The 25,820-nt window shown below is 42.2% G+C and overlaps 1 protein-coding gene across 1 annotated transcript in view; it reads left to right on the top strand.

The window, feature by feature from the left end:
* LOC144272386 (uncharacterized) overlaps positions 1 to 25,444 on the top strand; it is a 60,012-nt gene extending 34,568 nt beyond the window's left edge. Inside the window, exons 18-36 of the mRNA XM_077830391.1 lie at positions 669 to 740; positions 4,126 to 4,194; positions 6,820 to 6,891; positions 8,923 to 8,991; positions 9,112 to 9,180; positions 11,259 to 11,327; positions 12,524 to 12,592; positions 14,469 to 14,537; positions 16,619 to 16,687; positions 17,647 to 17,715; positions 18,605 to 18,685; positions 19,904 to 19,939; positions 20,379 to 20,415; positions 20,647 to 21,204; positions 22,066 to 22,259; positions 23,360 to 23,450; positions 23,540 to 23,632; positions 24,747 to 24,935; positions 25,437 to 25,444. Of these exons, the coding sequence (XP_077686517.1) occupies positions 669 to 740; positions 4,126 to 4,194; positions 6,820 to 6,891; positions 8,923 to 8,991; positions 9,112 to 9,180; positions 11,259 to 11,327; positions 12,524 to 12,592; positions 14,469 to 14,537; positions 16,619 to 16,687; positions 17,647 to 17,715; positions 18,605 to 18,685; positions 19,904 to 19,939; positions 20,379 to 20,415; positions 20,647 to 21,204; positions 22,066 to 22,259; positions 23,360 to 23,450; positions 23,540 to 23,632; positions 24,747 to 24,935; positions 25,437 to 25,444 (1,983 nt within the window). The remainder of the gene's footprint in view (positions 1 to 668; positions 741 to 4,125; positions 4,195 to 6,819; positions 6,892 to 8,922; positions 8,992 to 9,111; positions 9,181 to 11,258; positions 11,328 to 12,523; positions 12,593 to 14,468; positions 14,538 to 16,618; positions 16,688 to 17,646; positions 17,716 to 18,604; positions 18,686 to 19,903; positions 19,940 to 20,378; positions 20,416 to 20,646; positions 21,205 to 22,065; positions 22,260 to 23,359; positions 23,451 to 23,539; positions 23,633 to 24,746; positions 24,936 to 25,436) is intronic.
* The last annotated feature ends 376 nt before the right edge of the window (positions 25,445 to 25,820 follow it).

Genomic DNA, 25,820 nt, shown 5'->3' on the forward strand with positions numbered 1-25,820 from the left:
AGATATTTTTGTAAAACCTGTTCTCATTTATGTCGGTTTTCGCAAAGTTGTCTATCATTGTGGTGCCTGAGCACTGACATCAATTCACAAGTTATTAACTACTACTACGCCTCTCAATTCTTATATCTTCAAAAACAGGTTATAAGTCTTGTAAACTTTCAGCCAAACACAAATTTAGGAACTTAGGTCACCCTCCCAGACTACCAATATTCAAAACAATTGTATGCCTAACTAACATCCATTATATAAAAGCGGCAAAGAGTCCTGTGGCACCTGATAGACTAACAGACGTATTGGAGCATAAGCTTTCATGGGTGAATACAAATCTACAAGGTGCCACAGGACTCTTTGCCGCTTTTACAGATCCAGACTAACATGGCTACCCCTCTGATACTTGATTAATTACATAGTTTATCCTTAATATATAATGTATGCTCTTAATAATCAGCTAGTACAGTATTTCCTGATCCTTCCTTCCTTCCATGTCTGGAATTCAGAGAAGTTCTGTGTACAGAATGACTGCAAGATTAGATCTCATATGCCTAAAGGTTTTTCTTGCAAAAAATTAGGAGCCCTTTTTTAAAAAAAGAGGTTTCCCAGATTATAAGAGATAATGGTATATAGTTACATTTAAGATATGGACATGTTTTTATTTATCTCCATTTCAGGGTGAACCAGGATCTTCAGGACTGGCAGGTCTGCCTGGTCTTCCAGGGGAAGATGGAGCCCCAGGACAAAAGGTTTGTGTATTTCTTTGTCCCAAACCTTTCTCCTCTCTCAGCTCACGTACTGCCTGCCCCATCCCTCATATGGATACCCTGGTCCAGCAGAAAGCCCTCCATTGAGTCTGGGACAAAGGGATTGACAAAGGGATTGCTGAGAAAGGGAGATCCAGATGCAGTGATGACCTGTAACAGGGTACACTCACCACTGAGTCAGGGGATTAGCTCTCTGGTGCCCAGTCCTTTGGTTGTTCACACCATGGAGAATGGTTTCTCTCTCTCTGTAGACTCAGGGTGCTCCCTCTTTGTGACTCAGCCCTCCATCCAGGTCACCCTCCAGTCCTCCCCTTCCAGGGTACCAAAGTCCCCCTGGACCAGCAGTCTGTACACTGTCCCAGGCAGTCCTCTGTGCCAATTCTATGCCACTTTCCCAGTGGCTGGTTCACGAACACGGGCCCACCCACTACACCAGGTTTCAGCCCAGCGACCTTATGCCTAGCAACCAGTCTGTTCAATCCCAGACACCATAGCTATTTCTCTAGACCACTTCCAACCTTGCTCAAGCCCTCTGGGTTGACCGTCATTTCAGGGTCCAGACCCCAGGGCTTATGGTCTCTTCTAGATTTCATCCTTTCAAAAGAAAGGCTGCAGACCATCTCCTTGCAGCCCCCTTCTTCTTCCTCTTTTGTATGGCAAAGCAGACTTGACTGAATAGTTTATACCTGCCACCAACTATAGTTCCTCATTACTTAGCCATTTATAATCTCTCTGCCCGCTGTCTTTCAGGTAATGTAACAGTGCCTTTTAATAATGCCCCATTTCCCCAATGTTTTTACTAAATAACAATATAATTTTTGTTACCTTAAGATGTTTAAATTCCTCAGAAAGTTTCTCCCTTTCTTTATCAAAGACCTTACATAGCTATAAAAGGTCATCAATTGTTTCATTCACCCTACAGAACACACACAGTCCATCATTGGGTCTATTTATTAAAAAAAATATTTCCATTTAAGCCACAATGGCCAGATAGTGCTCTAAACTAAAACACTTCATTAGGTCTATCCCTGCTCTGATGTATGTTATTAGCCTCAACTGTAGTAGCCCCCTTCTGCTGCAAACTTCATGGCTTTATACAAGCTCAGCCTCCCCTGCCCAGTTGGGCAGCATCATCAGGTAGCCTTTATCAGTCCCTGTCTCTTCCCCAGGTGCAGTTATATGGTTAATTGGCTCTTTCTGAGCCACCTTAACCCCATCAGGGCTGATGTGAACATCCCATCATAGGTCCGCAATTATTAACGGGCTTCCCATGTTGCCAATGATATCAGAGTTTGATATGAGTATACATGAGGGTGAGCTAGAAACCTTTGACAGTGCCTTTTTTCTTTCTCAAAAATAAATAAATTGATTGATTTTTGGGAGGGGTGGGGGGTTCAAAATTCTCAGCCCAAAAGTATATTTTGAGGGAAATCTTTCACAGAAATATGTTCAGCTATTTTTGAGTTACCTGATGTCAGGGGACCAGGTCATAGGTAGTCAGACTGAGTGGTCAGAGCAGGAGTCAGGCCTAGTTGTCAGAGTCAACATACCAGAGCCAAGGGTCCAGAGAGTCAGAGCTAAGGGTCATAACTGTGTTATCTGGAGTCAGGGAAAGCAGGAACAGGGCTGGTTCCAAGGCAGGAGCAAGGCTGGGACAGGACTGGAACAAGGCCAGGTGCAGAGCAGGTTCGAGGCTGGAGCAAGGCAGGAGCAGGGCTAGGAATGAGGCAAGCAGAGGAAGGCAGAAAATCTATGGGCATTTGTGCTGAGCAGCCAGTGCTTTGCTATTGCTGTTGGGCTTATAAATCAGGCTGCTGATCCTGCAGGCAGTGGGCACTGCGATTAATCAGGCAGTTCTAGAGCAGTGCAACTGACCCTATTATTTCTTAGTAGTGAAATTAGCAAGGAAGCAGGCCAGTATTCTTCTTGGCCCCGAATGCTTATTGGCCAAAGGCTGCAGTGCGGAGAGGAGTGGGGCTAAGCAGGAAGTTTTCCCCAGATTTGGCAGGTGTCCAAGTTTGCTGATGCATTGATTTAAGAATTTGGGCAGAAAACCAGACTTTATCGCCTATAGTGAAGGCCTGGTTCTCAGAAAAAATAAGAATGTCATCCAGGTAAATAGTAATGAATCAGTCCAGCATGTCCCCGAAGATGCTGGAAGGTCGCTGGGGTATGGCATAGACTGGACAGCATGACCAAATACTCAAAGCGACCATAGTGGGCATGGAAGGTCATCTTCCACTCGTCTCCCTCTCAAACACAGACACACACCAGGTTATAGGCCCCACTCAGGTCTAGTTTTGTGAAAATTCGAGTGGAGTGCAGTTGATGTAAGAGTTTGTGGATGACAGGGAGCAGGGATATCAGTTCTGAATAGTCACCTTGTTGAGTGCCCAGTAATCAATTCAGGGCCTCAAGGAGCCATTCTTCTTCTTAACAGAGAAGATTGGGGCCCCCACCAAACATGTGGATGGATGGATAAACCCCTTCTGTAGGCTTTCGTGCAGATAGGTGCGAAGAGTCAGAAGTTCTGGTTCAGAGAGGCATATATATGACTGAAGGGAACCTTGGCTCCAGGCTGAAGGTCCATCAGGCAGTCATAAGTTCATTGTGTTTCCTTTGTCAAATAAGTGCACTCCAGTTTCTCTGTAATACTGCAACCTGTTATGACTTTCAAGTACATCATTTCTACATACCTGGAAAAATAGTCTGTCCCTGAGAGACTTAGCGATGCCAACCTAACTTCCAGTGTAGATAGTGTTACTGCCTCTTGGGGATGTGGATTACCTACACCAAGGGGAAAACTCCTCTGGTCGGCATAGGTAGTTTCTACACTGAAGTGCAACAGTAGTGCTGCCGAAGCATTTTTAGTGTGTAGACATTCTCTAAGACACTATCCAGCTCAGGTAAAGTATGTTATGCAAGGGGCAACTGAGTGGCTAAACATTATAATACAGTTTGCATTACATGTTTAAAAATAATGTACTGAGCATGACATCATTTATTGCCAGAAACATGTCACCTTGTACATCCCTGCAAGAGTTCATTACTGAGACTGTCTGAAAACCTGAGGCCCCACTGAGGTCAATGGGAATTTTGTCATTGACTTCAAAGGGGCCAGGATCCACTCCTGCTCCTGCTGAGCTGCAGTTTATTCAAACTAATTCAGAATTTATCTTATAACAAATGTATATACAAACTCGTCTGAGGTATCTCTTACTCTGAGTAAGCAATGCAGGACTTGTTACCTGAGTATATAGTTTCTATGACTAAAGAGAGGACTTCTGTTTCCAGCCTTACAACTTAATAATAAAACTAATTAAAAATACAACTAAATTCAAGTGCTGATTTGTTTTTTTCATTATAGGGGGAGCCAGGAGTGCCTGGCCTTCGAGGTCCTGAGGGTGCCCCAGGGATTGGAATACAAGGTGAGAAGGTAAGAATTCCTTGTGAAAATTAAAGTTAGCTAAAGCAATGCTCAGGGAATAGATTTGTCACAGTTTTCCCCATCTTGGTGGAGTATAAATAAATACAGTGAAGAAAAAGTGCACTATGTGATTTTCTTAATTATATTGTGAAACAGGCTGACTGCAAAGTTGGTTTCAGTCTCAGCCCAATAAAAAAAATGTAGTGAAATTGATAAAATACAATTAAAGGCAAGTTTTCATTGTGGAGCTGGGCAGCCCATCAATCCAGTAGCAATTCAACACGCTGCTACAGTCTCCAATCCTGCAGATCCTCAGATTGCTACTCATCTGAGTAAGGATTACTCAAATAGATGTTTGCATGATTGGGCCTATGTTTGCATGATTGGTTGCAGGAGGATGAAACACCTCTGATCATTCTCTAGGAAGCCCTCTAGACACCTGAAAAAATGGTGACAGGTTTCAGAGGGGTAGCCATGTTAGTCTGTATCAGCAAAAACAACGAGGAGTCCTTGTGACACCTTAGAGACTAACAAATTTGTTTGGGTATAAGCTTTCGTGGGCTATGACCCACTTCATCAGATGCATGGAGTGAAAAAAAGTAGGCAGGTATAAATATACAGCACATAAAAAGATGCGAGTTGCCTTACCAAGTGGGGGGTCAGTGCTAACAAAACTCATTCAGTTAGAGCAGGGGTGGGCAAACTTTTTGGCCCGAGGGGCACATCGGCGTTGTGAAACTGTATGGAGGGCCAAGTAGGGAAGGCTGTGCCCCCCGACCCTATCCGTCCCCTCCCACTTCCCACTCCTGACTGCCCCCCTCGGAACTCCCAACCCATCCAAGGCCCCTGTTCCCTGACCCCCCACTCAAACCTCTGCCCCACCCAATCTCCCCCTGCTCCCTGTCCCTGACTGCCCCAACCCCTATCCACACCCCTGCCCCCTGGCAGCTCCCCTGGGACTCCCATGCCCATCCAACCGCCCCTGCTCCCTGTCCCCTGACTGCCCACGGGACCCCCTGCCCCTTATCCAACCCCCCCACACACACTCTCCTCCCCCTTACCATGCTGCTTAGAGCAGCAGGAGCTCGCAGCCTGGCCGGAGCCAGCCATGCCACCCACGCTGCCCAACAGGAGTGTCGGGCTAGAGCACTGGCAGCGTGGTGCGCTGAACCTGCGGAGGAGGGAGGACAGCAGGGGAGGGGCCGGGGGCTAGCCTCTGCGGCCGGGAGCTAAGGGGCTGGGCAGGATGGTCCCGCGGGCCGGATGTGGCCCAGAAGCCATAGTTTACCCACCTCTGAGTTAGGGTGTCTGGAAGAAGCCGCATCCAGTCCTCTTTACATAGGTTGAAGGTCACCATAACAATAAGTTTTAAGGGCTAAGAGAAAGTGAAGACTGGAAATTACACTATCTAAGATGAGTTCAAAAGATTTCCTCTCTAGGAAATATATTTAGGTGATATCCTACAGGGTAAAGAGAGAGTTATGGCTGGGGTTGGAACCCTAACTGAGTGTTTCCAGAATTTCAGATGTTTAGGTCTTCTGAACCACTATCTCGTGTGTATTTTTGTTATAACTGTGTTCTAATAATGTGTTAATAGTTATCCCTTTACAACCTACACTTGATCTTCACATTTTTCTGTCTAGAAGTATATAAACAGATTAATCAGGGTGAGTGTTTTGGCTTGTTGATTTTCCTTGACAGACAAAAAGATCTTATTATACGTATAGTGTATTTACCTTTAAAATACCTCCAGTTATTTATTAGTCTTTTTTATTAAAATAATTTCATGTAAATGATTTCTCTATTATTTGATTCCACTCACTAGACTCGACTTTGCTGATGCAAGCAAACAACTTCTTTTGGATCTGAGTCTCTTCACAATGGTTTTATACCAGTGTAGAACCATTGACATTCAAGAAGCTACACTTGATTTACACAGATGTAATTAAGGGAGAATTTGGCCCATTGACTGCAATTGAAGTTGAATTAATTGACTTCCCATTGAAGTTAGTGGAAATTTCTCATGTGCAGCAGCTGTAGAATAAGGCCCTTGTTTAGTTCATGGCCCCCTGGGGCAGCAGGTGTAAAACAGGTAGTTTGCCCTGGACCCCACTTTTGAGAGAGGCGTCAGACCAAGTGGTGTTGGGACCCAGCATATGGGGTCATAGCACCGCTCAGGTTTGGCCCAGCAACCCCTTCATCATGACAGAGGAAGAGCCAGGCAAATTTGAGTGAGTGGCATTGCTCTTGTGTGAGGTTGCAACGACTAACTGAAATTTAGCCCACCAACCCTTCTGTCATGATGGAGGGGACACTGGGCCAAACTGAGTGGTGCTGCAACCCTGCATGCCTGGTCATAGCTCCCTGAGCAGGGAGCCAGGCCTAGCCCTGTGGGACAGGACCCACACCTGTGAGGTGAGAGCAGGGCAGGCTTGCTCTCCAGCCTCTCCCCCTGCCTCCCTTCAGTGGTGGTTATTTTTGGAAAGGATGGGAGGAAGCTTAGTTTCAGATTTTGCCCTAGGCCCCAAAAAGACCTGTGTGGCCCTGATTTGATTGATTTTTACAAGAGATTTCAAATGACTTTTTGCTAACCATATTGATAAAATGTAGAATAATGTTTCTTCATTTGTGTAGGGTGATCAAGGTCAGAGAGGTGTACGTGGATTATCGGGACCAACAGGAGTACCTGGACCTGCCGGTGCTAAAGTACTCTTAGTTTTGTACTGTATCTTTATAACTGAGGTCTCAAAGATATAGCTCATCAGTGGTGGAGATGGTGGGGTGAAAAGGCCACTGCCCCCACCTTTTAAACGGGAGAATACATGTCCCCTCACCCCCAGTTTTGAGATCTTGAACTCAGTCAGGCTCAATTGGAGTGGAGGAGGAGAAGAGGGCCCACACCCTCTCCTTGGCCCCTGACTGAAGCTGGGTGGTGTAATGGCAGATCCTCTTCCCTGCTTGCATGACAGAAAAGCAGTCAGGCCAAATCTGAGTGGGTTACTGGAGACCCCATGCATCAGGCTGCAATGCCAGACACTCTCTCAACGTTGGCCCAAATCATGACTAAGGCTAAGATTAGGTCACAGGTATTTTTAGTAAAAGTCATGGACAGGTTATGGGCAATAAACAAAAAGTCACTAAAAATACCCTTAACTACATCTCAGGTTCTGGGGGAGGGTGGGCGCTCCAGCAGACACAGCTGCTCTGGCGGCGTGCTCTGGTGGTCACCGCTACTCCTCGGGGGGAGCGGCCTGTGGTCCTGCTGCTGCACCTGGGTGGGTGGATGGCCAAGGATCCTGCCACCGCCGCCGCTGCTTCCAGCGGGAGATGGTCCGGGGGTCCCGCTGCCGCTCCTCCTCCACGCTGGGGGGCAGCCCAGGGTACCACTACTGCGGCTTGGGGGTGGCAGCCTGGAGCGCCGCCACTGTTCCCAGACCACTGCTCCAGGGCAGTGCCCAGGACCAGCTGCCTAGGGCCGCCCAAACAACAGCCAGTGTGGCTGGCTCCAGGGCCACCCCAGCAGCTGCTCTGACGGCCCTTGGGTCAGTCACACCAGCCACTGCAGCGGCGGAAGTCCCGGAAAGTCACAGAATCCCTGACTTCCATGAAAGACTTGCAGCCTTAATCACGACGGAAGGGTAGCCAAGTCAAATCTGAGTGAGTGGTATAGTAACATGGCACATGGGGTTGCAACCCCACTCAAATTTGGCCCATTTTGATTGCTTCTCCTCCTCCACACACTTCTGCAGTCCTTCTGGTACCTTTGATCTGGCTTGTCCTATGCACCAAAAATAACTGAATGCCATGAGCTCTCTCCTGCAAGAGATATGAATGACCACAAAAGTAAATACTCTCAGCACTTAATGCAAAACTCATTTCTTCAACTAAGGATTCGCTCCATAAGTTCTTTACATATGGGAACGTAACATACCCACTCATATATACACAAACAAACATTTAAAAAACCCTTTGAACTAATCCCACTATTTTTTCTACAGTCTGGGAAAGAAGATGAAGACTATTGTTATTTCTATGTTTAAATGTTTGGGAAGTACTTGGAATAATACAGTGATGGGGCTGTCATTGTCTCAGTAGGTACATATGAAACGGACAGGGCTTGATTTTCCTCTTATTTACACTGGTTTCGTGTTAATGTAATTTCAGTGACTTTAAGTTACTCCTGATTTACCCCAGTGAGAATGAGAGGAGAATCAAGCCTATCATCTCTAGCAATTTCGTGTCCTTCCTTCAGCTTTCTATGAACTCTTCTGATGTTCACAAACACACAAGAGGAGGAAAAATTGAAAAGGGGTAAAATATAGAGAAAAGAACATTTAAGAACTCTAAGTCACATGTATTTAGAGATGGAAATCTTGTATTTTAAGACAAGAAAAGAGGCTGAATTTTTTTGTGTTCAGTTTATTCCAATAGTAAAGCCCATTGAGAGTCTTCCTATTGACTCCAATGTACTTTGGACTGAGCCTGTAGTGCATTAGTATAAGGATCTTCTAAACTTAAATATTGTAAAATGAACTAGAAAAAGGAAAAATCCCATTTTCCGTTGAGGAATCAGTATTATACTGGTAACCAGGATAATTGCACTAGTTAGAACTTGTCATGATCACTTGCAATTTGTTTAATAGAACATTAAAACATCCTTCAAGAAATGTTGCTACCCAGAAACTGCTCAGGCCCACCTCTCATAAAAATCCATTCTACTTTTTTCATTTGCTGTAGGGTGAACCTGGTGGGCCAGGACGTCTTGGAATGCCGGGCCTTCCTGGTCGAGCTATTCTAGGACCAAAGGTAACATCTGTACTCCAAGCTGCCAAATGTTTATGATCATCAACATATGGAATATATTAAGCATGCATTGTAGAGTATGGTGAGCTAATTAAACCAGGATATATATTTTCTTAATTATAGGGTGACATTGGGTTACCTGGTCCGGCTGGCCCAGTTGGAGAACCAGGAGTTGGGATTCCTGGCGCTAAGGTAAACACCAAACTGGCAGACTAAAGTAAAAACATAAGAGAACCCAAGGTTGGCATTACCCTATAAGTTGAAGAGCTGGTAACCTAGGACAGCAAATACCCTATAACTGTCAGTGTGAATAACTGCAGTTGATTCGCAGAATCCCTCAAGAAAGACCAGCAAAAGACATTTAAAACCATCTTTACTCGTCATTTTATAAATAACCATTTGAAAACTTGAAACCAAAATCTCAATTATTGAACATTTTTATTCCTCCAAGCCACAGCGGAGCTTATTCAAGATATTTGGGTTAGGCTGCCCCAATATATTTAATTAAATGTTGGTAAAAATTTTGCTAACAGAAAGTCAAACAAAATAAGTTTATTAACTCTTATTATTCATGTGTTTCTATCTATCTTTATGGCTCCCATTATTGTATTCTGAGCAACTACTAAGTATTTTAAAATAGTTTAAAATAAAAGACAATCTGACATATTTTCTTTACAACTAGTATGAGAAATAGCTTAAGTAGTTTCAAGGATATTGTGTGTGTTTGTTTTTCTGCAGGTATGCATGGGTGGGTGTGTTGTGTTATGAATGTGAGTAACTAATCAAGGGAGAGCTAAGTTTAAAAATCAGTTATGTTATGAGTTCTGAAAATGATTAAGTCTGTCCTCATTCTTCTCAAGAGAGAGTGTGAGTTCCATAATCTAGGACCTGGTTCTGTGAAAGTTCTATCTTTGGCACTTACAAGCCTCTACGTATTGATGGACAGTTTAATTGTTCCATAGCTGTTGTAAGAGCCATGACCACAGCGGGAGAGACAACCTCTCAGCTAGCTAGAGTCAATTGCATGGAGAGCTTGAGCTTTCTGTGTCCATTGGGAAGCAATCACAGACAGCAGAGCACCTGGGTGATGACAAAAACTTACGTGCCATTCACATAGGTTGCTGCATTTTCTCCCTGTTGCAGTTTTTTCAGGAGGTGGCTTCATTCCTAAGTATGAGTTACAACAGAATCACCGGCATGGCCAGATCAGAGTCCAACAGTTACCAAAAGGACCACATAGCAGATGCCCTTGAAAGTGTGAGATGATATAGGAGAGGCAAATTATTACAAACACATTCCCTCTTCCCACACCCCTCAGTCTTGCCTAGCTTCATCTTTAGTCAGCTGCTCTTCATTCAAGTGCTATTTTGGCTAGATATCCAGAAAGGTGAGCAGTGGTGCAGTTTACATTTGATGTCAAGGACCCATGAAGTTGGGTGTTATTCCTATTCCTGTTTTTTCAGTTTTTGTTGACTTTGTGCCTGTGACAGTCCCTTGAGTACAGTCAGTCAGACCGTTGTTGTCTGTGTCTGTCTTCCACACAGTAACAGGAGAATGAAAAACATTTTAAAATATAAGAAAATAAGATTTTGAAACCACACAAACTTAACAGGGAACTCAGGGGCAGAAGAAATGCGTGACAGTACTTTTAAAACATTTTTCTAAACTGACTGGATTTCAAGTTGATGGTTTCCCTTTAAATCCTCCATTTTATCCACAGAAAATGTACAACATATGCAGTGGCAGTGATAACTTCCTCCCACTGTTCTGCTGTAGTTTGGCAGCCTCAGCTGCAGGTACTGTCCCATGCAGTTAGAGGGTGATTCAGTTTCTGTGCCTCTCTGCTGACACTGTCAACAAGGGTGCCAATTTTGGGCCCAGTCCTGGAAGTTGCTGAATGCCCTCAACTCCGACAGGGCCTGGAGCGGTGGTAGTTGAGATGTGAGCATCGGGAATTGGACTGAGACCATCAACTCATTCTACATGGGCCACCAAATTGTAACAATGTATGGTAATTACAGAGCCTTTGGACAAGATTTGAACTGGCATTCTAGAACTGAAAGGCCCTGTAAGTCCTCAGAGCCTTTCGGTCCCCTAACTTAAGCCCACTCTTACATCATCAGCCATTGATAAACTGAAATATACAAATAAGAGAAAGCCATTTTCAGTATTTGTTTGCCAAATTCTGCAGACGAGTTTTATTTTTGTGTAAACCTACCTGACTGCTATTGTATGGGCATGCGCTTTAACTATTTTTCTGCTATTATCAGGGTGACCGTGGTCATCCGGGACTACCTGGACCATTTGGGCCAAAGGGAGATGGTTATCCAGGCCCACCTGTGAGTAGACAATTTTTGACATGCCCGTTGTGAATAGATAAACATGACCAGATGAAATTAGCCTCCATGGCTGTTGGACCGCAGGAAGTTTATGGGTCTCCTAGGCTCATCTGCCGTGGAGGCTCATCAAAGTGTTGGGAGTGAAAGGGAAATTTTCCCTCTGGGAAGCATGAGAGTCTAACTCCTTCCAAGGAGCAAAGCCTCTCTTTCATTCTGATTACAATCTTCAAGAGATTACAAGTTGGAAATTTCTAATGCCATCACTGATGTTTCAAGCAGTATCCTTAATATCCTAATGCAGGGCTGGTTCTTCCCTTTTGACGTAGCTGATAGAACATCTAGTCAGAGTCAGCCAGGGAAACTGTTTAGAGCTAACTGTGGCGTTATGCCACAGTTCTGAAAATCAGTTCTTGCACAGCTGCAGTACACCAGTGGGAGCTCTGGGAAGCATCGTGCCTCAGGGAACTTCTAGAAAAAGCAGGTACCACATCACCCTTAAAGAGAAAGTAGTGTGCACATTCCTCTGCTGTTGGTCACTTTTGCTGACCTCTGTGGTGGGGTCCTTCTCACCCCTCTCAGCCCCCTTTCTCAGGCTAGGGCTGACAGATGCTTCCCCAGCCACATGAAGAGGGTTCAAAGAGAAGAGGCTCCTTGTATCCTCATCCTCCTTTGCGTATGCATGAGCCAGGCACAGTCTGACCCTTAACCACTTGTATACCTGTAACATGCAGAAACACATACTGCAGGACCTGTCAGTTGCATGAGTGATGTGCCAACATTCCAGAGCATAGTGAACATTTATTGTGAAGAGAGCCCAAAGTGTCTAATGATGATGAGTCAGCACTGATCTACATTAAGTTCTCTAATATTTCTAATATTTAAGAATTAAAGAAGTTAAGTGTCAAAATGTTGTCAAGTGAAGTTAGTAAATGTCAAAATACAAATTACTGTCATGTTTTCTGATGCACTTGTGAAATCTGATGCTGGGATTCCTTGCATCTGGCTCATGGTATCAGAGAATCCTGTATCTCCAAACATGTATACAGTTCCCATAGACTTCAGTGCATGCTTTCCTGAAGGTAGAATTGAATGTGTTGTTTACAAAGAAAGAGTGTCCCATAAAAACACAACCCGCATCCCTTTGATGTAGCCTCAGATTAGATTAATAGTCTGTCTGTGTGTGCCTTCCATGTTAGGGACTTCCAGGTCTTCCAGGAGCTCCTGGTGAACAAGGCCCTGAAGGATTTGGATCACCAGGACCTAAGGTACAGGCCACTAAACTCAAATATAAAGCAAATTCTCATTTACATAGATATTGTTTCCTTCAGATGGGTTATATTCAAAGTACAGTCAGGTCTGTTAAACCCAGATTTGGTTTATTCATTAGTATCTAAAATATTATCCCTTTCAGAGACTTCTAATGCATGGAGAAAAGATGTGCTTTTTTCATATATTATTGCATATATTCCTCTGTATTTTTCAAAAATATATCCGTTATCAGATATATATCAGAGATCAAACATACTTAATATTAAACACAATCATGGCCTAAGGACTTTTCGTTTTCTCTTCAGAGGACACTTACAACCTGTTTAGAATAGAAATAATAATTAGCCTAATGAAAATCTCATGCAGCTTTCCTGAGAGATACTAGTAAACACTAATGAATATTCCATGGTCACATTATTGAAGGGCAATGAAGGGCTATGGACTATGTACACAAATGGAAGTAGCTCAAAGGAATCTACAAAATTTAGGGAGAACCCAGATTCTGCTTCAGTTGAAATAAATGGCAAAACTCCCACTGATTCCAATAGGAGCTTGATCAGATCTATAATTAACAAATATGTGTAGCACTGATATATGCTTTAGGTATGGTGCAATATCACCATAAATGTAATTGCCCTTTAATGGTGCACTGTGGTAAATTTGTTATGTGCTGTGTTTCATTCTTTCATTCAAACTTTGCTTCAGAACTCAGTTATCCCTCTCTCTCCAATGACTAGTGAGTGTACAGAGCATAATGGGATATCACTTCCCTCTCCTATGAAGGTCACCTAGATGTACTGACAATTGTTTATATAAATAAAAAGGAGCTGCAAGCTGATTTGAATTATACAAGTACTTTGGTGGGATTTCTACAGTTTTATCACATTTTATATCTCTTGACATAAAACTCCCTCCCAACATAACCAGAATACTGTCTGCCCCAGGCCCCTGAGGGGTAAAGAATAACACCAAACAGCAACTAAATAACATGCAGTCCAATTCAACTCCCCTGAGAGTCAAAGGAATGACTCCCATTGGCTCAGTGGCAGCTGGCTCAAACCCCTAGTTACTATATAATAAGAGTACTGAAATTATAGTGATGTTATGGCAAAGGCCATTTGCACCAGCTAAGAGGAGCTAGTCTTTTGTTCTTCAGTCAAATTGGACAACTTGCCAGTGCTCATTCCTAGTTTAATACATTTTCTTTGACCCAACCTGTCCTGCTCTTTAATTAGACTTGTTCAGACATGTGCTTTGGTGTTTAGCTAATTCCCCTATTTCCTTTTGTCCCCCATTGAGCACTGCAAACAATGGAAATCATAAAAACAAGTGAAACTCTGGTATTCACTCAGGAGCAGATGTAGCTTCCCAATTCAATGAGTGCACTATACTAAACTATACTATAAATTTGGTGTGGAGCCCAAAAGCATAGGCTAGTGTCTTCTGCCTCTCAGGATGGACCCAACTCCCCACTCTGGGCATTGTGATCTGGCACAAAGGGTCACTTGGGCAACCATCAACCTGAGTGGCACCAGATCACAATGATTACAGTGGGCACCCAGTCCCAGTCCCACAGGACAGAAAACATCGCTGTGGGATGAGTGCAGGGTGGGTTCACTCTTCAACCCCCCTAGGCTCCCTACCTCCACGTCTCCCCCTGCACTAGTGGAAGAAGTATATATTTGCCTAGGGTCCAGTCAAAATGATACTCCTTCGTGATGTTTCAATATAAATACCTATTAATGGAGTATATAAAACAATCAGTGTTTTTGTATCCTTGGTTTCATGATTTCTGTGCGTGCAACTGAACCCATAAACCCATGAAGCCATGCCTGAATTCAGTATGTGGTTTTTACAAGTATCAATTTTCAGGGTGATCCAGGTGTTCGAGGACCACTTGGTCTCCCAGGTCCTCCAGGAGAAGGCCTTCCAGGACCAAAAGTAAGTCAATTAAACAGTTTTGTCTCACTTCATCAACAATTTTATAAAAAAGGAAATGTTTAATATACAAATCTAATATAAATACTTGTACATACACGCACACACACACACTGCAGTACTTTCTGTTCTCATGCTACTCTAGAAACAACTGGCCCCATGAGTAAGATAGAAGGGGGAGTCAGTGTCCCCATTTTGCAGATGGGAAAACAGAGATAAAGTAGTTAAGTGACTCACCCAGGCCAAGTGCTATTTTGTTTCGTACTATGCATAGAAAAAAGGAAATTTGTTAATTTAGTGATTGAGATCTGTCCAAGAAGTGTCACTTTTTCCAAACTTACTATGGGAAGGATCCTGCCTCCCTACAATCCCCAGCCACGAAACCCTTGAATGTAACAGTATTGCTTACACCAGGGTAGGAGGCAACGAGCCTGCAAACTGGTTTTGTATTGCCTGTACATTGCAGAGTAATGCTCCCAGAGGTTCAGTCCATGTTAGCATGGCGGACAGGGTCTTGGCCAAGGGATCTGTGACTACTGATCAAATGGTACACAGTTATAGGGATAGGTATGTCTGTCGCTGAAGCTAACGCAGCCAGAGGCTGCAGTAGCAACCACAGAGCAGCCACAGCCTATAGACTGGGTACAGGATTGGGCCTGTAAGTGGGATCCACTGTGTGGTTAGACCCTTACAAATGATTAAAACAAAAGTTATGCACATAGAGATCAAAGAAGTAACCAGCACATTTTGTGTTTCGAAGTCTATTTCTTTTCAAATTTTGACCAACAGATCTAGTGAGAATTATTAGAGCTATATTTATATAAAATTCATGAATGTTAAAATGTGTTGGTTGCAGTTATTTTCATGTGAATAACACAGAAAATCCATTTAAAAATGAAACGTTTATAAATAGGCAACAAAGTACCATTTATTTGCTTTGCCATATAATTAGTGCATGTGTCTTGCGGTGTTTTAAAATGAATTTAGTGTTGGTGGAAGGTGCTATATTGGAAATTCTAGTTCTTTATCCACAGGGCAGTCTTCTCCCCACTGCCTCACCAATGTGCTGCATCCTTTCACTGGAGAGCTCACCTCTAAGGGTGAGAGTGATTCACTGTCAGTGCCCAGTTAGTCCTTAATGAGCTTTCTGAAAGCTGAACCATATTACAGCCATTAGTTATCTGATAACATTTGAAAAACAAATATCTCCTTATTGTCTCTCTGATGAATTGTGGCCATGGTACTTCTAGGACAGGGGTGGGCAAACTTTTTGGCCCAAGGGCCACATCTGAGTATGGAAATTGTGTGGCAGGGCATGAGTGCTCACAAAATTGGGGGTTGGAGTGGGTGAGGGCTCCGGCTGGGGGTGCAGGCTCTGGGGTGGGGCCAGAAATGAGGAGTCCAGGGTGCGGGAGGGGGCTCTGGGCTGGGGCAGGGGGTTGGGGGGTATGGGGGTGTGCAGGCTCTGGGCTGGGGCTGGGAATGAGGTGTTGGGGGTGCAGGAGGGTGCTCTGGGCTGGGACCGAGGGGTTCAGAGGGCGGGAGGAGGATCAGGCTAGGACAGGAGGTTGGGGCATGGGAGTGGGTTAGGGGTTCAGGCTCCAGATGGCACTTACCTCAAGCAGCTCCTGGAAGCAGCAGCATGTCCCCTCTGACTCCTGCAGAGGCAGGGCCAGGTGGGTCTGCGCGCTGCCCCATCCACAGGTGCCGCCCCTGCAGCTCCCACTGGTCATGGTTCCCGACCAATGGGAGCTGCGGAGGCAGTGCTTGGGGCAGGGAAGCATGAAGACCTCTGGCTGCCCCTACATGTAGGAGCAGAAGGGAGGACATGCCGCTGCTTCCAGGAACTGTGCAAAGTCATGGCATGCGCACAGCAGGGCAAGTCCCCGACCCCGCTCACCGGCTGGAGCTCGAGGGCCGGATTAAAAAGATTTAAGGGCCGGATGTGGCCCCCGGGCCGTAGTTTGCCCACCCCTGTTCTAGGTGGACATCACACGTTATTGAGGAGTAACATGAAATTGTGTGATGATATGTTTGTTTTATTAGGTACTGTATTTAACATGTGTGGGTTTTTCTCCATTTAGGGAAATGTAGGACGGCAAGGGTCCCCAGGCCTCCAGGGACCTCCAGGTGAAGGTATTCAGGGATCTAAGGTATAAAGACTCACTGACTTCAGTACTCATACGTAACTCAGGGGAGAACCTGACCATCACAATATAAAGGAATTGAGAAACAGATTGCCTATTTGTTTCCTGTTTTGCTTTTTTTTTAATACCCTGGTTGGCTAAGGGGCTGAAGGTGGAGACTGAAAAAAGTAACATGAGCATCAACAGTGACTGTCCTCTTCCTCACTGCTAGATTAACAGCAAGGCCAAGGGGAGGTGGCCCAGGAGTTTCCAGGACAGATAGGTTCTAGTCTCAAATATAGTTAGCCTTGCAAGAGGGCACCAAAAAACAAGGCCATGTTTCCCTGTTCCTTTTCTTTCAATCCCTGTGATGCACATTTGTGCCAAGCTTGGAGTAGTTCAGTTAACTGTCAGATGGGAAGGAGAAGGTGCAGCACTGAGTCTAGATGTCATGCTCCTCTTCTCCTATAATTGGTACTTTTACACTGTGAAGGGATGCATCAGTGGAGAGTGATGATTCAGACCAAAGGGATGGGAGAGAGGAATGAGTGGGAGAGACACAGAGAAGATGGAAAAAGAAACAGAAAAAGCCAATTTTATTTTAAAATATTAAGAAGGAAAGCAGGCGTGTATATGTGGCTGGCATGTACAGCCCTTATTCACCCTGGTGAGAACTTGCTCCTATGAGAAGGTCCCATTCACTTTAATTTGTCTATTTACACAAATAGGTGCTCAGCAGGGCGAATGAGGGATTCACAAGCTGGCCCTTCTAAGGGTTGGAGACAGGAAGCTCAAAAATATTCTTGATGGGATGCAAGGAAAGCATATGTCAAAAATATATCTGCATAAAGAAATCTACATGACCTGTGATATTGTTCAGTATATTCATTAAAATTTAGCTTGAAACAATTTTGCTGTGAACATTTAACATTAATATATGATGAATGATCATCAAGTGTTAACATTTCTAACTGAAATATCATTAGGGTGAGCAAGGAATTCAAGGAATGCCAGGACCTCGGGGGCCTCCTGGGGAAGGACTACTTGGACCAAAGGTACAGTATATAAATGAAAGATAATGTCTGGTGCCCAGTTCTCCCCTTGAAGTCAACATACTGGAGTCAACTCCGAGTGGAGTTACTTCTATTCTGGGGAGAAAGACTAGGGGATGAGAATTTGTAGGGCAATTATGTAACAGAGAATATAGTTAGAGATGAGGAAAATAAGTAAACAGTATTCCAGATGTCATATTTTATCTCGCCATACTATAGTCTGATTAGGTGCAGTGGTATGCAGAACTTTTTAAATTGAGTTTTTACTAATGTGGCAGCAGATTGTTCTGTTTGCCATCTAGTTCAGTGGAGCCTGCTCCTTGGAGCTTCTACTCTGTCTGATAGAGTATGTCTTCTTTTCATTATCATGCACGCCTCTTAAAAAGTGAGCCAATGAGAAATTCACAGTAGAAAGCCAGCATTTCAACTCCAGTATTTTCTTCCCTCACAGATATTATTAATCTGATTACATCTTACACAAGTCAGAGTGCGAGAAAGCAATGAAAAGCTTTATCTGAGTTTAGTACAATTTAAAGGTACTGTTGTAACTAACGCTGGGCTTGATCCTGCAAGGTGCTGAACACCTCATTGTAAAGTGCTCAGTGACTCCTCTTAAGGTCAGTGGGATTTGGGAACATCCAGCCCCCCACAGGATCAGGCCTTCAGTTTAATATTTTATAAAGTACCTTTCACAATATTACAATTTAAATATATTTTGAAATATGACATGTAGAACTTATTACAATAAAAAGCAACAGAACTTTGGTAGAATAGTTTTTAGTCCTTTCCACCAGCTGCACAGAGTTTCCACAATGACAGCTAGATATAAAATGAAAAGTTTAACTGAAAGATGTGACTTACAGCTATTGTCTAACTAATGCATCATTCAAAGGGTGATCGCGGTGCTGCAGGTGAAAGGGGAAGAAAAGGAGAAAAAGGCAACATGGGTGATCCTGGTTTGTTCGGAGAACCTGTGAGTTCCTACAATTCATCAATGAGTTTGTTGTAACAAATTTTAAACACCCTAAGTATATGACTGCGTAAAGTGTTTTCATCACTATTTAACTGCAAATAATCTGAAATGCTTATGAAAAAGTCAAACTATGCAAGGATTTTAAAGACAGAATTCCTTATAACATAAACATTCCCTTGCTCAGTGAGAGTCCAGAGGTCAAAACAATAGGTGCAGCTTCTTCCTTAGAGAAGTGAAAGTCAATCAACTTAAAAAGAAAAGGAGTACTAGTGGCACCTTAGAGACTAACCAATTTATTTGAGCATAAGCTTTTGTGAGCTACAGCTCACTTATGCATCTGATGAAGTGAGCTGTAGCTCACGAAATCTTATGCTCAAATAAATTGGTTAGTCTCTAAGGTGCCACAAGTACTCCTTTTCTTTTTCGAATACAGACTAACACGGCTGCTACTCTGAAACCGATCCACTTAAAGGTACACAACCACATAGTTCTGTTCTAAAGTCAAATTTAACTGTCAATCAACCCTTTCCATAAAAGAGAAATGATTAAGTGGGGGCATGTGTGTATGGAAAGGAATACTGATGGAGAGAGACCCAAATAATCATCACAGCAAGGAGTGGAGAGAGAGAGATGGGAAAAGCCTGATGACCAACTCCTCCTCTGCCATTTGCTTCTTGTTTAGTGGGCTTTATTTGTGTTTTGTTTCATTTTTTTAAATAAAACTGCCCCAGCCCTTAACCCTGGTATTGAGCCTATCATTGTCTACTTGTGCACTCAAAGGGGAATTATGGCAATCCTAGAGTTCTTGCAGCTACTCCTATAGTAGCAGGTTGGAAGACACAATGTTCTGGGAACTGGCACTTGCAGAGCATGGCAGGCAGGTAGTAATTTGCATGAGTTCTCCCTTCCCTCCATAGATGGTAACTCATAGTCCTGCAGCGGGAGGTTTGGGGTCTTCTGGTCTTCATAGCATTTTGAGCATTCTTCTAACTAGACTCCAATTACAGCTGCAGTCTCACAAGACTTGTACTGCCCAGAAGGCTGTAGATATTTTGTGTCGGACTGAGCCCTAATATTTTAACTGTACATTTTTATAGAAAAGAGAGAGTTCTTATTATCTAAATATTATATAATTACAAGGCTGATAAAATAATGGTTCACATTACAGCAGTGGTTACTAATTAATTGCTAATAGCTAAATTATGGTCTTCATTGCAGGGCAGTACTGGACCCAAGGGAGAGCAAGGCCTAACAGTAAGCAAATCCTGTTGTAAATTCCATTAATGCAAGATACAAATTAAATGCAAGATGTTATGAGTTAATGAATCACAGGGGAATTATAATTTGGAATGTTTCCTGATTGAGTCTTACATTGAGAAAAAAATTTAAGAAGTCTCGCAACCGGCTATATTATCCACATTTAAGAAACAATACAAAAGGTGCCTGACTTAAGTCCCATTGACTTCAATGGGACTTAAACACTCCTGTAAGAGTTTTGCTGAATTGGGGCCCTGATGCAGTTCAGGCTCAGCAGAGGCATAATTAAGCTCACAGCATGAAAGACTATGGCATTTTTTATCAGAACAAATATCTGAAATTAAATGATTGGCAAGGACAATATTATAGGTCATCTGAAAGTGTACAATTGTCAAATAATGTGCTATTTGTTATTTTCTATTATTTTCGTACTTAGAGAGAAGATATAATTAAGTTAATTAAAGAGATATGTGGTAAGTGTTCAATCAACCTTACATTTCAGATCCTGTTTATTAATTTACTTTTACCTTCTCCTCTTCCACCATGAGTACAGAATAAAGTTAACATTGCATAGCCAGTATATGGTAATATATTAAGCTCTACTCAAGCTATAATGGAAGTAATATCCATTATAAACAAACAAGACTAAGTATAGTAATAAATTCAGAACTAATCATGATTTGATTTTTATTCTTCCTCTACAGGCTGTGGTATTAAATGTAAGGAAATACCTATGGAGCTTGTGTTTGTGATTGACAGCTCTGAAAGTGTGGGACCAGAAAATTTTGAGATAATTAAAGACTTTGTCACTGCATTAGTGGATAGAGTAACTGTAGGCAGAAATGCTACCAGAATTGGTCTTGTACTCTACAGTTTAGAGGTTCGGCTAGAATTTGGACTTAACAGGTACTCAACCCAACAGGACGTGAAACAAGCAATTAGAAAAATGCTGTATATGGGGGAAGGTACATACACAGCAACTGCTATCCGTAAAGCAACACAGGAAGGATTTTTTGGTGCTCGAACTGGTGTGCGAAAAGTAGCTATAGTATTAACAGATGGACAGGCAGATAAGAGAGAGGCTGTTAAATTGGATATCGCTGTCCGAGAGGCCCATGCAACCAACATTGAAATGTATGCAATAGGAATTGTAAATACTTCAGATCCAACACAAGTTGAATTCTTGCGTGAATTAAATCTGATCGCATCAGATCCTGACAGAGAACATATGTATCTCATTGATGATTTTAATACTCTTCCAGGTGAGTGCATTTTGTTTTAATTGTGTTAAATATTTGTAAATTAATCCAGAGCATGCTAAACTCGTCCAGTGGAAAGAATGGCTTGTTTTTCTTTCTGTGTAAACTTCCAGAGATCTTGGCCTAGATTCTGAGCTATACTGGGTGCATCTTATGGGATGGGGTGCAGTAGTTTCTGAGGCTGGTAAAGGAGTGTTCCAACACATAGCATAAATTAGAGCAGTCTTTGGGCTGCTTTAATTTACACTAGGCTGCACATGTCCAAATGGAATCATTCTGGCAGCTGGGAATTGCAGAAGCACTGAGATGGTCCAGTGACATCAGCTATGCCAAAGGGCTGGGCAGAGGTAAGGTATTGAGCTTCTACATTGGCTCAATGCCAGCCACGGGTTCCACTTACAAAATGGGAATTTCCAAATAGGTAATTAAGCGAGGCGTCCAGCTGGTTTGCACCACTGGCCTAATGCAAAGCATCCAGAGCAGGGAGCCAGAATCTGGCCCACTGAGCCAACTCCTGATTTCTTATTCTCTTCCATGGGATTAGTTACATGACGAAGGCAAGCAGGATTTGGCCTATTATGAGGTAATGACTAAGAGATATTTTAAGAGATTCAGGGGCTTGTATAAGCACAGTTGGCTGAGTTTAGAGACACAGACCTTGTTTTATGCCACAATGTGCCATGCACACTGGAGTACAAGTAATGGAGGTCTGAGGGAGCTGGAAGACTTATGACAAATAGTCCAGAGGGGTTGTCTGTATTATTATTTATTATTATTAATTAATTATTATTATTGCATGTAAATAACCTTATTTCCTGATTGACTCTCTACTTCCATAATTAATGCTGTTCTCTCTTCTTTAAGCTTTGGAGTCCAAATTAGTAAACCAGTTTTGTGAAGACGAGCATGGTGCCTTAATATATAATCGTATTGGAAATGGTGCAAGCATAAGTGGACCATCTATCCATTCATTGTCTTCCGGTTCTTCACATTACTTACTTCACAGCATCAATAATGTTAATGGACAATCAGTTTCATCAGACAGGCATGGAACATCTGTGAGAGAAAGCAAGCTTTCTCAACCATTAGTTCCGGTATAAAAATGCATCATTTATTTTAATAACCAACTGGCTTCTTTGTACTTCCTTGTCTGCTTTCTGCTACTGATGCAGTACATCAGGTTTTTTTCCCCCTAGTTCCCTCTACTGATGGAGCTTGTGGAGTTTCTCCTTTACCTCACTGGGAATTCTGAGAGCTACATCTTGTGAATGATAGTTCTGATGCAGCATGTATGCAGTTAACTAACAATAGTAACAATATCCATGAAGAGACAAGGATTATTACAAACATGTTTTATAATAATATATTTGTGCTGTAATATAAAGAATGAGATATTGAAAGGGCAGTTATACTCTGAAAAGAAACTCTAAGAAGTGGTTTCAGAGTAGCAGCCGTGTTAGTCTGTATCCGCAAAAAGAAAAGGAGTACTTGTGGCACCTTAGAGATTAACAAATTTATTTGAGCATAAGCTTTCGTGAGCTACAGCATCTGATGAAGTGAGCTATAGCTCACAAAAGCTTATGCTCAAATAAATTTGTTAGTCTCTAAGGTGCCACAAGTACTCCTTTTCTTTTTTCTAAGAAGTGGCATTTCTACTCTATGATTCTATATTATATTTTTGCTGATTACAGAATTTTGAAGAGCCAAAACCACAAACCTGTCCTGAGATGAGAGTCAAACTGTTTTCTTCGGGCTCATGCATCACCACCAGACACCAATATTCCCCACCAAAATTTAGTTAACAATTCTATGGCTTATGCATGATCCAGAATAGAATACAGTTCACTCTCACATATTACTACAAACTTAGCTAATCGGAGAAAAAATAACTTATTTTTGTCAGAAAAATAAACAGATTTAACTTTGAATTTGCATAGGGACCTAATCAGGATACTAAAATGGTGCCACTTTTCGTCACTCTTGGTACCTTAACAACACTTTAAGAAACAGCATTGATGGTTCCCAAATAGAATCCCATCTAGTCCTAGGCTCAAAAATTAGAGTTACTTGTGGATTCTTCAGGAGCCCACCTCATTTTTAGGGACACGGTTAACCTAAAAGTATTTTAAAATTAAAGAAAATTAAACATTTGTTTCAGACCAAAGAATCATCTGTGGCAGTTTATGAAGACCATGAAGAGGAGGCTGAGGAAGATGGGCAGTCACCCTTGCCTTCAGTGAACACCAGAGGTATTTTCACTATCATCTTGCTTCTTACTATTTCGTGTCCTAATTCTTCTAGGCCAGACAAAAAACAATTATTTTTTCTTCACTTGCAGTAGTGGTATCATCACTGCCATCATCACCGCCAGACAAAATGCTGTCACCATCTCCTTCATCAGCTTCCTCTGTGTTGCTTACACCCAGACCAGGTTATATATTATACTCAACTTTTAATTTTGATTACTTGAACATTAACCTTTATTAAAGATCCTAAATCAAAGTTATGTCTCCAGGACTAACTCATTTCCTAGGTTTGGTAAAGCTATGATGGGAAGGAGAGACCATTTTAGGATTTAGAGTGGACTCAGTCCCATTGCTTCTCCAGCATCTTCGTCCAACATGCCCTGCCTTCCCCAACAGCCAGGACCAGCTGCTTCCCTCATGCTGTGAACAGAAACAGAGGCCAGGGTCAGAAAAAATCTGAGGGAAGGTCTGCTCTAGATGTGGGTGATTCCCAGTACAAGGGGGCATACTTTCACTAGCTTTCATCGAGCTAGCGTGCTAAAAATAGAATGTAGCTGTGGCAGCATGAGCTGCAGGACAGAGACCCCCAATACATACCCATCAGAGATGCTAGGCACATACTCAGGGCACCTAACCCATCCCACAGCTCACACTGCTGCGGCTACGTTCTTTTATCATTGATTTATTTTGCTTATCAGCTCTTCTGTTATGTGCAGCACTTGATTACCACCTATTGCCATTAGAAGTGAAGTGTGCACATCTTAGAAAAAACACTGAGTACAATTTCTGATTCTAATAACTATTCTAATGCGAGGGCTCCAATACCACAGTGATGGATGCTGTACCTGAACTTAGATGGACTATGTATTGTAGATAGTTAACATAAGGGTTTTAGAACCGGAAGCTTTCACACACAGTACCAATGCAAGAATACTGTATATACTTCCTAGATCTTTAGCCTATCAGTCTTTTCTCCCTCTTCGCTGCTGGTAAGATTGACTGCTGACAGTTAGCTTCCAAAATTGTCAGACTGTTTCCAAACTTTTTTTTTTATAGTCTGTATGGATAATAATTTTATAGCACAATATTTCAAATTATAATATTTATGAAGGTGCCTGTCTAATAAAGGTGCACATTTAATTAGGCTTCCAAATTTCAACTAAAATATTTAAAAATTTCAACTGAAACTTTACATTGCTCTATCACTTTGGCAGCAATAAAACAGTTTAAAAGGCACAAACATTGAGATGTAAGTTATTTTCACATGCTGAGAGCTCTTTTTATCCTTTGTTTTTTAAGAAAATATCCTGGATCCACGATGTAAATTGAGATTAGATCAAGGGTCATGTCGTGTGTATATAATAAAATGGTACTATGATAAACAAGCCAATGCCTGTGCTCAGTTTTGGTATGGCGGTTGTGATGGAAATGCAAATCGCTTTGATGCTGAAGATGAATGTAAAAAGGCCTGTGTATTTTATTCTGGAGGTAAGTCTGTATACATTTTTCTACATTAAGAACTAGTATTTTATGTGATTCCCTAGTATGGTTAATTATCTGGTATCCTATATTACATACCAAAAAAAGTTAAAGAACGTTATTAACATAAAGTCAAACATTCAAAAGGTAGAAAATGCCTAAATTAAGGCTGCCTGTGCAACCTTAATGTTGCCCCCTTGTGCATAAGCAAAATGATACAGGCTTTAATTACATGACAACATACTATTTTTTTCTATAGGACCATATTCAGAGGTACATAGAATGTAAGCTTTCTGGGCAAGGATTACCTTTTCACTACAAATCTGTACAGCACATAGCACAATGGGATGCTGATCCTTGAGTGGGGTCCCTAAGTGCTACTGTTACTCAAATTATAAAATAATAAGAGTAGGCAAATTTAAATTGTACATATGGCTTGGCTTAAGTAACATTTTTTGTGTGTAAGTCTCTGAACAGTATAATTATGTACTTTCTTCTCCTCTGTTACAGAAGACTAAAGTTTGATTTGAATTCTGCAACAAAGACGACTTCTTTTTTTTAAGTAAAAACTGAAAGTTTTACCCAAGTGCTGTTTTTACACTTGTAAAGTATTTTGATATAATACTTAAATAAATCACTGTACATCAACTTACAATTTGAAAGCAAATACTACTCAGGGGTTATCATCACCTATGTCTGTCAACTTGCTATCTATCAATATTAGAGCTTCAACGAGAAGGACAAATATTTTAAGAGAAAGTGGCATAGAGGATTCTTGGGGTTATTTTCCTAGCTCTACCAATTAACAGTTCCATGATCTTGGGAAAGTCACATATGTCCTCTATGTTTCAATCCACCCATTTGTAAAATGAAAGACTGTAATATTGCTCCCTT

The sequence above is a fragment of the Eretmochelys imbricata genome, chromosome 11, assembly GCF_965152235.1.
Source record: "Eretmochelys imbricata isolate rEreImb1 chromosome 11, rEreImb1.hap1, whole genome shotgun sequence".
NCBI classification, from domain to species: Eukaryota; Metazoa; Chordata; order Testudines; family Cheloniidae; genus Eretmochelys; species Eretmochelys imbricata.